The sequence below is a fragment of the Fusarium graminearum genome, chromosome 4 (assembly GCF_000240135.3).
Source record: "Fusarium graminearum PH-1 chromosome 4, whole genome shotgun sequence".
Taxonomy (NCBI): domain Eukaryota; kingdom Fungi; phylum Ascomycota; class Sordariomycetes; order Hypocreales; family Nectriaceae; genus Fusarium; species Fusarium graminearum.
The window spans coordinates 7,280,299-7,294,690 of NC_026477.1; the positions used below are offsets into that span (position 1 = coordinate 7,280,299).

Genomic DNA, 14,392 nt, shown 5'->3' on the forward strand with positions numbered 1-14,392 from the left:
CTAAATCTAGGAATGAAGAAGCTAAAGGGGCTAGGGAAAGGCCTAAAGTGTCATAAACTAACGGATTGTTTCGTCTCTTAGGGAAACAAACAGCACCAAGCAAGGTACCCATGTGGCCGGGACGAAGTCGGTCATGAAATATGATATTGATTTTTATCTAATACGACCTTGTCAGATTTGATCAATCCACTTACGAACAACAGCTTGAATCTCATCGCTATTCTTCTCCATGAAAAGCATATGACCATTACCCTCGATATCAATAGATCCAAGCTCAATGTGTTCCAATTTCTTGCACCCAGCTTGACGATAATATGCAGCTGTGCAGTGCTCATATGGCTGATGATAAGATGCCGCCCCATTCACAATAAGAATTGGAATATCTTCTAGGTTGACTAGCTTTCGTGGTTTTGGATCTTCAGCTTGAAGAGTACACTCTGTGGAAAGATTGTCCCTGGGAGAATGAACCTTGCGGATGAGTTCGGTTTTTGGATCTGTGACAGGAGGATCATATGTGATTGGGACATCCCATAGTCCCCATGGACGGGGATTATCTCCTCCAAAATAGAATATTTCATCTTTGAATGGAGGCCCTGCGGCTTCGAGAAGGATAATAGCTTTGGTAAGATTTGGTCGCATATCAGCGATCAGAGTTGGCATAAAACTGCCTTCACTGTGACCAAGAACAATGGCCGGCTTTCCAATTTTATCTAATAGACTTGCTCCTGCTGCCTGCATGGCTGTTTGCTGAGCCACAGAATTGTCGACAAACTGCACATTGGAGGCATAAAAGGTATCAAATATCGGATCCCCTCTTACGCCAGGCCCAGGCCATTGAGTATGGTTAACAGCTTGAGGCCATAACATGTGGTCCTTGGAGTTGGTAAAGGCTGCCTCAATTGCTTCTGTAGAGAGAATGATTGGCTCCTGGCCACCAGGGGTAGGTAGCCAAGCCGACCGACCACGAAAGGTCTGATCAACGATGTATAGTTCATAGCCTTGGCTGATGAACAGAGATGCCCAACCACGACCACCATCTGGCTTATTCAGGAAATTCTAGGGACCGCATATTAGCATGGGTTTGCTGATTTAACGGCTTCCGAGATATCAACTCACAGTCCCTGTCTGTGCCACGCCATGAATCATGACAATTGGGGTGTCCTTGGAAGGACCCTTTGGCGGCACGAGCTTCTCGACATACATTTGGCCGCGAAAGACACGACCGCCCTGGCCATCATCCACGTACTGCCCGCCGGTGTAAAAGAATGATCGGACAGCGGGAACTTCGGAATTGGCACCGTGTGATACGAGGGAACGGGTCACGACATCGGAGTATCTTCCGATTGTCGCTGCAAAGGCGGCGAGAATACCAAGATTCATGGTGATAGATAAGCGGGATGTTGCCGGAGGTAGAATTATCTTTGCTGTGCTGACAGGTAGTTGACGATTGACTTCGGTCTCCGCACGGGATTTGTCTCACCTGCGGTCCTTGGTAAGATCGACGAGGCTGACAGGCTGAGCCACGGACAAAACCAAAAGTGCGGCGGGAGACAATTGTGACGATTGTTTGCATTTGGGGTTTCACGGTATAAACAAGATTTGTCTTTGTATTAATTGAAGTCGTATCTCTGCGATTGACCACAATTGCATCATCTCGGTAATATGTATCTGCATCGTGATACAGTACCCTCTGCATTGTGCATGGGTAGCCTTAGGTGCCAACTTTAATGCTTCACAATGAAACGCGAGATCTAGAAAGGGAGATGAATTTCCTCATTCAATCTTTACCAGGGTGTTGGTATAATTCAAGAAACCGACTTTGTGCCTCGTTCTTTGTCATGATTAGAACAAGGCAATGAGTAAGACCAGTGCAACAGAATCTTACTCTAACTCCTAAACGTAAGGTCATATGGGATATATATAGCTTAAAGAGCGAATACTACGTTTCCATCATCGTATCTCACCTCCGATTTGGTCAGTCCTTGCCACTGAGATCCTGGGACGTCCATCACAATCGTGAGCAAATCCCAATATCTCACAAGATTCGGACTCCGATATCTTAATTAGATACGGACCTTTTACCTAGAACAGCACTGCGCATGAGCCGCCATCCAAACCTCCGTTGCTGGTCGGTAGATGAATACTCTTATCTTGAGCTTCAGGCCTTAGATGGCCATTCTCTCGGCCGATAGCATGAAAAGCAATACCCTTCTCAGAATCACGTATCCAATAAACTGATGGTTTAAAAATTCCTCCAACCATCTTTTCTGAATATGCCACCTCTGAAGCCCCCCTCAAGAGAACCCAATAATACGAATGGTCGGTGCCTGAGCGTACAGTGGTCATATACTGGTCATTATAGGCAGGAGCTGCCAGCCTGGCTACCTTCCCGTCCTACCTCGACGGCAGGACGGCTTGGACTAAATGATGGATGGCGCCTTCCCACCTGAAGGGCGGCTCAATAGTACCCATCAGCGGCAAGAGGACCGTAGTTATTATATGTCCATGAATTCCGTGATTCTAGCATCGTAGCATCTCTAAATACTAACTTTGACAAAACACACTATCCAAAACAAAATGTCTGACGGCTATCGAATTTTCGACGAATTATCCACACCCTCCTGCGCTCGATCCGCAAAGCCTGTCCGTCTGAGGCTTGCTTGCGACGCTTGTACGACAGCAAAGGTCCGCTGCAGCAGGACTCACCCTTGCGAGCGCTGCGAAGATATTGGGCAAGAGAGAAACTGCTCTTACAGCGCATCACGAAGGCATGGTAAGCGGGCGAGACATCGCAAGATCACCGAAACGCAAACGCAAAGAGCTTCGTCATCGAGCAACACAACCGCTTCTTCTTCGACCCTCACCGCGTTTAGCAACGGGCTTGAGGGTATCTCCATCTCCGACCTGGCTTGGGATTACAGAGCATCGGAATACTCTGGGTCGAGTGACTTTGACGCTTTGGATGGGTGGAAATCCCACATTGACGTCCCTGTCAGCTTTGAAGCGTTGAATACTATATCTTGGGTGGATCCATGGACATCCCTGGGCTTTGGCTTGGATACCAGTCCATCTGGGTCAAGTGACATTTTGTCTCCAGACCTGTTGCTGTCGATCAAGCCAACAGAACCAACTACAGCCACCAAGATGCAGGCTTTGAAACAGCCACATGAGTGCGAAGAAGCGGCTTTACGCCTACTACAATCACTACACTGCAACGATCAAACTACCGAGTTTTGCAAGCAAGAACACGGAAGCCTATCATCACACCTCATGCCGAGCATTGATACAGTCTTATCCGTCAACAAAACCGCCCTAACAAACATCATTCCTCTCCTCCAGTGCGATTGTGCACGAAAACCCCATATTGCCATGCTACACGGTGCAATACTGTCCAAGGTCATTTTCTGGTACAAGGTCGCTGTTACGGCTCGTTACGAGACAGAAGGCGTTGTGTTGAGACCGATCAAGATTCAACTAGGAATGTTGGACCTTGATGATGAAGATCAAGCAACACTGCAGAGGACTGTCTTGATAAGAGAGTTGAGCAAAGCAGAAGCAGTCATGGAGACCTTTGAATCTTCTTATAACGCAAAGGGCGAAACGGCAAGTTGGAATGCCTCTGCGGTGAGGAATATGACGGAAGAGTTGCAGGATATTATTTGGAAGATTAAGAACGGACACGGGGACTTGACGTAGGATTGTCGATCCCGCAATTATCTTGACATACAATATTGGCACGACACCGCCAATTTACGTCACCTCCACATGGTGCTATACTGTTGAATACATTCCCAAATCATCCGCAGCAACGAGAAACAGGTGATGTAAGAGTTGGTTTTCTGTACTGATTAACCAACCCAGAATTCTAGAGCGTGCGAAACGTTTAGCATCATGTGGCACAACAGGAATTCTGCCCGTTTGAGATACTGGGTCCTCTCTTGGTCCTCAACTCAGTTCATTGAGGTACAGCTATCAGTTGTCTTGGTCATGGATTGCGGAAGCCGAAAGAATGCCTCTAGGAATGCGGGAGGCATTGCTTCTCACGGAGGACCGGCATTGTTATCGCAGAACCTCATGCGACGATGGGAGATGAAGCAGATACCCGTTGATATTTCTTGATTTGACCCGAGTTGCACGAAGGGCTAGGGAAGTCCACATGGGTACGGAGAAGAAGCAATGTACCTTGTTTCACGTACCGCAATTGTGTTGTTGTCTCGGTCGATATTTATAGGATGTCTTGTGCAGACACGAATATTCTACAATTATTTCGTCTTTGAATAAGTATGGTTGAACAATTTACGACGGGCATAACGGCTTTTGAATGCACGGAAGCTGATGGACTCATGCCTTTCTCGGTCTCGCCTTTTCGCACAGTCGCGAGGTCAAGGAGACAGTTGCGGGGCATCGGCCAGTTACGATCGAAGTCCAGTTACACAAACACGACCAACAAGCTTCTACGACCAAGCATCGTTCCGGACTCCGAGACATTGGATTGATCTCATAGGCAGATATCGACCAGTCACATTTTGTGAGGGGATATCTTGGCAATACTTGCTAAGGAATTCCAAAACGGGCAAACATGCGTTAGTATAAGCCATGTTTGCTTCGTGCATACCACCCAACGCATAAAAGACGTACTTCACTTCTTCTCTGCCTAACCTCTTTTCTTGTACCAATACCAACATTTTCCCCTCATTTACTGTCAGAAACAATTGAAACTTCAAATCATCAAAATGGCATCAACACTCGGGAAGTACGTCTCCAAGCTCTCGGGCTCTCGTGTCCTCATCATCGGAGGCTCTTCAGGCATTGGCTTCGGTGTCGCTGAAGCAGCTATCCAGAACGGCGCCTCATCCGTCTTCATCTCCTCCTCTTCCCAAACCAAAATCTCCACTGCCATCGAACGTCTCAAAGAAAAGAACCAGTCCTCCAAAGTCCAACTTCACGGAATCCCTTGCAACCTCGGCTCCTCCGAGACCCTCAACTCGGAAGTCGAAAACCTCTTCACCGAAGTGTCCAAGTCTGGAAAACTAGACCACGTTGTTTATACGGCGGGTGACAAGCTCGCCGTCGGAAAGCTCGAGGAGTTTTCGCTCAAGGATATCCAGCAAGCTGGCACTGTGCGCTTCTTCGCACCACTTGTTGTTGCGCAGCAGCTCCGAAAGCACCTAAACGAATCTGAGGCTTCTTCATTCACCGTCGCCACCGGTGGTGCAGTCGAGCATGCCTCCAAGGACTGGACAGTCATGTACTCTTACCTTTCCGGTATTCGAGGTATGGTACGCGGTTTGGCCGTTGATCTAGCTCCTGTTCGCGTCAACGCCGTCGCCCAGGGTCCGATCGAGACGGAGCTTTGGGACAGTGTCAAGCAGGCTGGGTACTGGGATGCTGTTACTGGCCGACTCAAGGCTAGAATGACTACAGGGTCGATTGGCCAGGTGGAGGATGTGGCTGAGGCTTATGTCTACTTGATGAAGAACAAGAATGCGTCTGGAAGTATTGTTGAGACTACTGGAGGAACACTCATGTCTTAGAACGGAGAGACTGGTCTCCGACTCTCAGTGTAATTAGAACTACAAGTACAGAATGGAACCTAAATTCACTTGTTCTTATGACATCATAACATCCATTCCCAGCGCATATGGCCTTGGTATTTTCTATACTGGTTGAAGTTTTTTTTCTGTATTCAAGTTCATAGACTGCCTGAAGGGTAACAGAAACATTGGGCTTGAAGACTTAGGGTACAAAAATAAATAGCCCAACAACCCCGAGCTAAGCGGCATGAGCTGACCTGCTATTTTAGTCTAATGCAGTCTTGGTGTACAATTCGTCCTACACTGATAACTGGTCACGATATCAGTGTCATTCTTTGTGCAACTCTTGAAACATCAAAGTCATTTCCACGATAATTTTTCACGTCCGTGTAACATGGTCTGTTCCATTAATCGGGCACTTTAAAATTCCGTTTTCGCGTCTCGGACTTTCAGTCACTTTTCGGTGACGCAAACTCCTTTCGGCTTCTCGCTGTCAACCTCGCGCTTCGGACTTAGCACACCGCGCCGCATTCAATTGTGCAGTATGAAAGATTGATCATATTTGGTTGCACAAGGATGTGATAGATTATGCTTTCAGTTGTCTATCTACCCCTCATGGTTTGGTCAAGCAATTAAATCCAATTTGACCAACATGCTTTATCGTCTGTCGAACAGAACAGCTCTATACCGCCTTCAAGCACTCTCACGACAAGTCAGAAATATCGGCATGATGAAAGAAGCGATTGTGTCTAGCGGTCCGGAGGTGGAGATTGTTGATAGTCCAATCCCCAAAGCTGGACCTGGTCAGGTTGTGACTAAGATTGCTTTTGCCGCGAGTAATCCAAAAGACTGGTGAGTACTCCAAGTACCAATTTGATATTTTAAAATCATTAACGATCTCCAGGAAGCGGCCTTTGTACTGGGGTGCCAAGGGTACGGGGAACCAAGGTGATGAACATGCTGGTGTTGTTCATGAGGTTGGCGAAGGAGTGTATGAGTTCAACCCTGGTGATCGTGTTGCGGCGATGCATGAGATGAAGACTCCTGGTGGGAGCTATGCTGAGTATGGATTGAGTCCTGCTTATACCACGTTCAAGTTACCAGACAACACTTCCTTCCAAGGTGAGTAGTCACTACTCTAGATGATGAACATGGCTGACGATGATCACAGAGGGAGCAGCAATACCACTCACAGCACTAACTGCGGCATGTGCGCTTTATGCACGTCTTAAACTCCCAGAGCCATGGCTTCCAGTCCCAGACTCTGAGAAAATTCCCTTGGTCATATGGGGTGCATCTTCAGCAGTGGGATCATATGCAATTCAACTTGCTAAACGCTCCAACATCCATCCCCTCATTTGCATAGCTGGCAAAGCCCAGGAACACGTCGAAAGTCTCATCGACAGAACCAAAGGCGACACAGTCATTGATTACAGAAAAGGTCGCAACACAGTCATCCAAGAGATGAAACACCATCTCGGAAACCAAAAGCTAGAATATGCATTCGATGCGATATCTGAGGGAGGTTCATACCAGACTATCTGCGATGTTCTTGATAAGACTACTGGTAAGATTACTCTCATCATTCCAGCACAGAGTTACTCGGATATTCCAAAGACGATTAGCAAGTCTGTTACTACTGTCGCGAGTATACATGAGGATCTGAAAGACTTTGGATATGTTTTTACCAGATACTTCAGCAAGGGGCTTGAGGATGGGTGGCTCAAGGCACATCCACAGGAGGTTATTCCAGGTGGATTGGAAGGTATTCAGCAGGGGTTAGAGAATTTGGAGAATGGAAAGGCTAGTGCTGTCAAGTATGTGTATAAGATTGTGGATACACCTGGTGTCGTGCCTTGATTGAAATACTTTTCAATAATATTGATATTGTTCTTCCATGTCTTGGTGTCAATAAGATGGTACGATGGTTGACCTACCCGTAACTTTTTCGTACCCTCCGCTATCGGTTCCCTTAACCCGGATTAACCTCATCCGGCGGGGTCTTTTTCGTAGCCCAATTCAAGTACCTGAAAATTCTTCGCGGGGTAAAAAAGTGCCCCGCGAAGTGCGTTCATGATCTTTACATCATTTCATTAAAGTGATATCATTCAAAAAAATCACAATGGCAGCTTACGATACCTACCAGACTTCCCTGACGGGTCGCTACTGCAGCCAGGAGCTGTCTCACCTCTTCAGCCAGCGATCTCGTCACTCAACATGGCGCAAGCTCTGGCTCTACCTCGCTGAGAGTGAGAAGGAGCTTGGGATCCCCACTATCACTGATGAGGCTCTTGAGCAGATGCGGGCTAATCTTGTCGTCACTGATGATGACTTTGAGACTGCCCGTGTTGAGGAAAAGATTCGACGACATGTGAGCACTCTTTATTGAAGTATCATAAAAATGATATAAATAGCTGACTAGTAAATATAGGATGTCATGGCTGTAAGACTTGTAAACAAATAATGGCACACGCCATATGCTAATACAAAATAGCACGTCCACGCCTTTGGACAAGTCGCCCCTGCTGCCGCCGGAATCATCCACTACGGCGCAACAAGCTGCTTCGTCACCGACAACACAGAGCTCATCCTCATGCGCGACGCCCTCGACCTCCTCATCCCCAAGCTAGCCAAGGTCCTCTCCAACCTCCAATCCTTCGCCCTCGAGTGGAAGAACGAGCCCACCCTCTCCTTTACTCATCTCCAACCCGCCCAGATCAGCACAGTCGGCAAGCGAGCCGCTGCCTGGGCCCAGGATCTCCTCATGGACCTCAACGAGTTTGAGCGCGTCCGAGCTGATCTCAAGTTCCGTGGTGCGCAGGGTACCACTGGTACTCAGGCCAGTTTCCTTGAGATTTTCGCTGGTGATCATGACAAGTGCGACAAGCTGAATGAGTTGCTTTGCCAAAAGGCTGGTTTTGAGGAGTGCTATGATATTTCTACCCAGACATATACCCGAAAGGTCGACTGTCTTGTTGCCAACGCTGTTACTGGTTTTGGTACCAGTGTTACCAAGATTGCTTCTGATCTCCGACATCTCGCTACTATGAAGGAGGTTGGAGAGCCCAGAGAGAAGGGTCAAATTGGCAGCAGTGCCATGGTGAGTTTATACATCAGTAATCAGTTGAAATTCCGCAGCGTACTAATTCGTTTCTAGGCCTACAAGCAAAACCCCATGCGATCTGAGCGCATTGCCAGTCTTGCCCGTGTCCTTCAAGGAAAGGCTGCCAACTTCCAGAGCACCCACTCTACCCAGTGGATGGAGCGATCTCTGGATGATTCCGCTTGCGTAAGTACCCCTGAGCCATTTGAAAAACAAGCTGTGCTTCTCCTTGATCATATCTAACTGATCACAGCGACGCATGGATATCCCCGAGATGTTCCTCCTCGCCGACGCCATCGCCATCACCCTCCAGAACGTCACCGAGGGTCTCGTTGTCTTCCCTCTCAAGATCCACTCCAACATCATGGCCGAGCTGCCCTTTATGATCACAGAGAACGTCATCATGCGCCTAGTAGCCATGGGCGTCTCCCGCCAAGAGTAAGCATCCAGAATCCCATATCCCTTAACAAACATCTCTAACAAAACCCAAAGGGCCCACGAGCAAATCCGTGTCCTCTCTTTCGAGGCCTCTCACCAGGTCCAAAGTCTCGGCAAGCCCAACGACATGGTCGAGCGTATCAAGAAGACCGACTTCTTCAAGCCCATCTGGGCTGACCTCGACGACATGATGAAGCCTGAGCTGTACATTGGCCGCAGTGCCCAGCTTGTTGACAAGTTCTGCGGACCTGGTGGTAAGTTGGAGAAGAAGCTTCAGCCTTACCAGGAGGTCATCCAGAAGGCCAAAGCTGCTGAGTTGAATGTTTAAAGAGCAAAAAGGTGAAAATTATACGTAAATGGCGATTTTAGATTGTTTTAGAGTAAGGATAATATGTAAAAGTATTTTTCGGACACATTTTTGTTCCTGATTCAAACTATGTGCGGTTTATTATGTGCAGAATCTCAAATTAATTACATTGTTTAATGTCGCTTGGTTCAGGATTCATGTCTTTAGAAAACGCAAAATCCTGCCCAGCTTCCTTACCCTACAGCTATACATTTCTTCACTTTTGTAACTCGTACAACACAATTGTCCAACGTTATCAAGTCCACTTTGCATAATACATCCTCTTCAGAAAACCTGAGTGCTACCATTGGTGTTATTTCCTAATGATTAATTCTTCGCTTGACTAATTAGTATCATGACCTCCTTCCGGTAGTGCAGCGCGGATACCCAATTAAGTCTCTACATCATGACTAGCACTGATCAATTCACTTCAGTGATGAATGTCTTTGAACATGAGCCGTCTGGTCAGAAATGAGTCTCAGTCGATGCATGGCGTAGTGGATCAAGCCTCGGAGCCCGATTACCATACTGTAACCATTGGACTGTCACGACACGAAAGATACGATGCTGACGAAGCTCGGATTCTTTCGCGATCAAATATTCGCCAAGAAAAGATAATTAAATTTTTACTTCGGCCTCCGAATTGAATCCCGTATCTTGACGGACACCTGCTCAAAGTACTGAACTGGCGAAAACCGCATCCGTATTGTGGCCAGTCAATTGACCAAAGCATGGCGATAGCCTCACGCCAAGGAGCCAATGTCAGCATGTGTAGCAAACATCTCGCGATAGTTGACTCATTGGGGCAAAATAGCGGGATCGTTAGTTTAGCTGAACGGCTAGCGCCTTAGCTCTTCAACGGTGTTCCTAGATACTCATGGGGATCATCTCGGGAAACGTGTCGGGAATGGTGGTAGTACGAAGAAATTTGGAGTTTGTGGCGCTCGACGATATGATGCCAAGTCCTGCAGGGTGTTGTTAGTGATAGTACAGTAATAGGGTTCAAATAACAGAGCTACCACTGTCTGACGAGGAAACTATGGTCATCTCTTTCTGTACTTCAATCACCATTTTGAACCGAGAAAACGCATGCCCAAGATATGGAGAAACCTCATACCAACGGCGTGGGCGAAGTTCCCCCATCCGCCAATCAGCCCCTGAACGGAGACACAAATGGCATCTCCATCAATGGAGATGCCCAGCCCAAACGCATCAGAACAGATGAAGAGCGACTTGAAGATTCGGTTACAAGAGGTATCGACCTTCAGGTCATGCGCTACCCAGAGACTGGCATCAGTGTCCTTATTGCTGGCGCTGGACTAGGAGGTATAACCTGCGCTCTTGAATGCTGGCGTAAAGGTCATACCGTCCGCGTCCTAGACCGTAGCCCATCACCCCTCTGGACAGGCGACAACGTCCAGATTATGCCCAGCGCAATCCTTCTGCTTCGACACTGGCCCGATATGGGCTACGAGATTGAGGAGTGCCAGTACGACGTTGCCATGTCATACTACAAGCAGACTGGCGAAAAGATTTGGGGTCCTGCGCCACCCATGTTCAATGACCCTGAACATCTCAAAGGAAGACGCGGTTTCCCTTCAGTCAATGCGCATAGTCGTATCAAGTTGTACCGCGCGTTCCTTCGACAAGCGGAACGTGTGGGAATTGACGTAGAATGGGGATGCAAGGTTGTCGAGTACTGGGAGGATGTCGGACAGGGCGCTGGAGGTGTCACTCTCGAAAATGGCGAGAAGCGCACTGCGGATATCGTTGTTGCGGCTGATGGACTACGCACCAAGTCCAACACTATCGTGCCCATGCCTGAAACACTGACGACGAGTGGCAGGGCGATTTACCGGGCAGGATATCCGGTTGAGCATGCGTTGAAGGACCCTTTGGTCAAAGAGATGTGGAACTTTGACCCTGAGGGACAGCCCATTTGGCAATTCTGGCTTGGGTGAGTTGATTGATGCGCATCGGCGATGATAAACTGACGGTTGGTAGAAACGGATCGCACAACATGATTGCCCTCACTCATGATATCGCTTTCTGGAGTTTCATCCATTCGGTCAGTCCAAATGCACTCAAATTAAGCACAGCCCCGCTGACTTGTAAAGCACGACGAATCAGCCAACGAATCCTGGGTTCCAGACGTTGATCCGGCAGAAGTCATAGCCGCCATGGAAAAGAACAACGCAGTGCACCCAGCCGTAGCAGCCTTTATCAAGACGGCCCCGAAGGGCTCTGTGGTGAACTGGCAGCTCAAGTTCAGAGATCCCCACGAACAGTGGACATCGCCCGGAGGCCGAGTCGTCCAAGTTGGCGACGCAGCGCATGCGTTCCTCCCGACGTCAGGTAACGGCGCGACTCAGGCAATTGAAGACGGCGTCACTCTCGCAACGTGCCTCCAGCTCGCAGGTAGATCGCAAGCCGCCAACGCGACCAAAGCTTATAACAAGCTACGCTTCCAGCGTGTGTCGTGCGGGCAGAAAATGGGTTTCGTGAACCAGCAGCTCAAGCAGAATACTGATTGGGAGGCTATCGCCAAGAACCCAGCATTGATCCGGTCGCGATATCCCAAATGGATCTGGAGTCATGATCCAGAGGCGTATGCGTATGAGAAGTTCTGCGAGGCTTTGCATCATGTTGTTAGTGATGGGAAGATGCCGCTGAACAACACCAACTTCCCCAAAGGTCATCAGTATAGACATTGGACGATGAAAGAGGTACAGGCTCAGATCAAGGCTGGAGAGAAGTTGGAGGATTTGCAAGATGGAGATTGGGCTTAAGCGAGTTTAGGGGAGTGTTAGGGGATTGGTCTTGGGTTAGTGCTCTTTAGTGACTGAGCTCGGGGTTTTAGGGGGCATTGTTAGGGAAGGTACCTATTAGGTAAGTGGGCTATAAGGAAGGCAGAAGGCAGAGCCGGTTGTTAATTGATTACCTTGTTAAAATCAGAGGTTCCCTTAGTATTATTACCTGCGAAGTACCATGTATCAATAAGGCAATTTCCAATACCGAGCTACCATGAACGACAGTCCATGCCAACAATGTGTACCGGCAAAGAATGACACCCGATCACTTGGAGTATGTCTTATAAGACTACATCTCCGATGTGCATAGGCACAAGAAATCCTTTTTATCAGGTCTGCCTTTCTCTCACTCAGGGAACTCGACAGTGTCAGACTCGGCATGTCCCAAATTCTGTCTATTAATCGCGGTACCTGACTACAAATCTACCCCAATCTACCCCAATCTACTCACTGAACGCATGCCACGACAACTCATCTACAATCATCTCCTCCAAAATAACCTCGATAACTGACAACTCACTTCCAGCAGGCCGCTCAATCGCTCGAATCTTCAAACGCGGATCCGTCTTTGTAAGAAGAGCAGCCCACTCAGCCACCTCTCGCTCCTTCGCGTTAAAAGTCTGGATCATGGTGAGATCCTTCTGCCTGAGCGCCGCCTCAAACGTCTTGGAGCCTGATCCCGGCTGAGGCAAGACCATATCCATGATGAGCAGGCGGCTGGAAGGACCCATGGCTTCCACCACACCCTGCAGGATCTTGACAGCATCATCGTCGGGCCAGTCGTGAAGAATGGTTCGAAGGAGGTATACGTCAGCGTGCTTGATGGGCTGAGGGGTGAAAAAGTCATATTCCATCATGTTGATGCGGCCCTTGATCTCCTCTGGTAGGTCTGACACACGAGCGCGGGCTTCCTGGATGGGCTCTGGGAGGTCTTCAATCACGAAGTTGAGATTGAGAAATGCTGTGGCTAACATGACACATGTCGAGCCACTACTACCACCAATCTGTACGCCGTCAGTAAGCCGTCGTTCCGTCGAGGTGGGATAAAAATACTTACATCTACGACTGTAGCTTGTCCCAGATTGTTCCAATCGAACGCGCCAAGCAAATGCTCGACATTAGAGCCGGTGTGAGACACGGCCCGGCTCTTCATGTAAGCATGGAACCTCTCATTCAAATCAGGACGAGTCTTGAGATACTGGAAGAAAGAGAGGTCGATGTTGTGGACAATATTAAACGCTGTCTCATTCGTCGCAGATGTGTTACCCCATCGCTGAGTGGCGGTTTTCAGCGCAGCCATGATAGGAACAGTCTCATCAAACATGTACAAGAGCTGTGTTCGCATGTGAACGTCTGTAGTAAAATGACGGGACAGCTCGTTTTGTGAAAGTCTTCCGTCCTTGGTTTCGCAGAGAAACCCTGCCGTCATAGCCATGCGAGAGACCGATTGGAGAGTCGACAATGGGACCTTGGCTTGGATGGCGGCTTGATCGTAAGAGATGGCCTTGGGAGGGAGTGGAACGAAAGAAAGTATGTCAAAGTGACAGAGCCAGCCAATACAGTAATACTGCTGCTGCTGGACGACAAGTTCGGTTAGAAAGCTGTGAGGATCATGCACCAGCTGTTTAAGTTGAGTGGCATACTCAATTACAGAATCTCTGTCCGTCTTGTTCATCTTGGGTTAGGTTATGTTGTATGCAGATTTAGACTAGGTTGTATCGTATCATATTTGATGAAATGTAAAACGCGAGGAAAGCGAGGTAACCAGGTTTTTTAACAATACGACTCTGACAGCGACTCTCTTACACGGCATCCGAAGTCCATGGAGGCGGGAGCTGAAAATATGCACTGAACAAAGTTGCCGATCAAGTCCCCGATAGAGTCCCCGGCATTCCTGCTGCTGCACTCTCGGCAGCCGTCTGACAAGCTGCATGCAACATCAGCACCAAGAGCCACCACCGCTTTTGGGGAGGTGCAGGATCTAACGTCCCTGATTTGCATCATCCTGGCTGAAGATATGCTCCCTATCGGTAGTTGGTGAGGCTCAACTCGGGAGACAATTGCCTGTCAACCAGGCAAGACATGACGACATTCAGACATCAAGTAGATAGTCATGATATCGGATTCCGAGGGCTATCAGGACCAGGGAATCAATTGATGA

At 48.3% G+C, this 14,392-nt stretch overlaps 7 protein-coding genes across 7 annotated transcripts; 5 read left to right on the forward strand and 2 right to left on the reverse strand.

Moving 5' to 3' along the window:
• Nucleotides 1-171: 171 nt before the first annotated feature.
• FGSG_09189 (uncharacterized protein) lies at nucleotides 172-1,380 on the reverse strand (the record flags this gene model as incomplete). The annotated part of the gene is made up of 2 exons (XM_011330288.1): nucleotides 172-1,056; nucleotides 1,117-1,380. The coding sequence occupies 2 exons, from the start codon at nucleotides 1,378-1,380 to the stop codon at nucleotides 172-174; spliced, it is 1,149 nt and encodes a 382-aa protein (XP_011328590.1).
• Nucleotides 1,381-3,369: 1,989 nt separating this feature from the next.
• On the forward strand, nucleotides 3,370-3,696 carry FGSG_09188 (uncharacterized protein; the record flags this gene model as incomplete). The annotated part of the gene is made up of 1 exon (XM_011330289.1): nucleotides 3,370-3,696. The coding sequence occupies one exon, from the start codon at nucleotides 3,370-3,372 to the stop codon at nucleotides 3,694-3,696; it is 327 nt and encodes a 108-aa protein (XP_011328591.1).
• Nucleotides 3,697-4,733: 1,037 nt separating this feature from the next.
• Nucleotides 4,734-5,613, forward strand: FGSG_09187 (uncharacterized protein; the record flags this gene model as incomplete). The annotated part of the gene is made up of 1 exon (XM_011330290.1): nucleotides 4,734-5,613. The coding sequence occupies one exon, from the start codon at nucleotides 4,734-4,736 to the stop codon at nucleotides 5,532-5,534; it is 801 nt and encodes a 266-aa protein (XP_011328592.1). The 3' UTR covers nucleotides 5,535-5,613.
• A 573-nt stretch (nucleotides 5,614-6,186) lies between these two features.
• FGSG_09186 (uncharacterized protein) lies at nucleotides 6,187-7,394 on the forward strand (the record flags this gene model as incomplete). The annotated part of the gene is made up of 4 exons (XM_011330291.1): nucleotides 6,187-6,386; nucleotides 6,439-6,656; nucleotides 6,706-7,101; nucleotides 7,204-7,394. The coding sequence occupies 4 exons, from the start codon at nucleotides 6,187-6,189 to the stop codon at nucleotides 7,392-7,394; spliced, it is 1,005 nt and encodes a 334-aa protein (XP_011328593.1).
• Nucleotides 7,395-7,656: 262 nt separating this feature from the next.
• On the forward strand, nucleotides 7,657-9,509 carry FGSG_09185 (adenylosuccinate lyase; the record flags this gene model as incomplete). The annotated part of the gene is made up of 6 exons (XM_011330292.1): nucleotides 7,657-7,905; nucleotides 7,966-7,977; nucleotides 8,029-8,634; nucleotides 8,692-8,823; nucleotides 8,891-9,075; nucleotides 9,130-9,509. 6 exons carry the CDS (start codon nucleotides 7,657-7,659, stop codon nucleotides 9,401-9,403), a joined length of 1,458 nt encoding a protein of 485 aa, XP_011328594.1. The 3' UTR covers nucleotides 9,404-9,509.
• Nucleotides 9,510-10,521: 1,012 nt separating this feature from the next.
• Nucleotides 10,522-12,210, forward strand: FGSG_09184 (uncharacterized protein; the record flags this gene model as incomplete). Its single annotated transcript, XM_011330293.1, has 3 exons — nucleotides 10,522-11,378; nucleotides 11,426-11,489; nucleotides 11,539-12,210. 3 exons carry the CDS (start codon nucleotides 10,522-10,524, stop codon nucleotides 12,208-12,210), a joined length of 1,593 nt encoding a protein of 530 aa, XP_011328595.1.
• Nucleotides 12,211-12,674: 464 nt separating this feature from the next.
• On the reverse strand, nucleotides 12,675-14,235 carry FGSG_09183 (uncharacterized protein; the record flags this gene model as incomplete). Its single annotated transcript, XM_011330294.1, has 3 exons — nucleotides 12,675-13,235; nucleotides 13,289-13,852; nucleotides 14,038-14,235. 3 exons carry the CDS (start codon nucleotides 14,233-14,235, stop codon nucleotides 12,675-12,677), a joined length of 1,323 nt encoding a protein of 440 aa, XP_011328596.1.
• Between the last annotated feature and the right edge of the window lie 157 nt (nucleotides 14,236-14,392).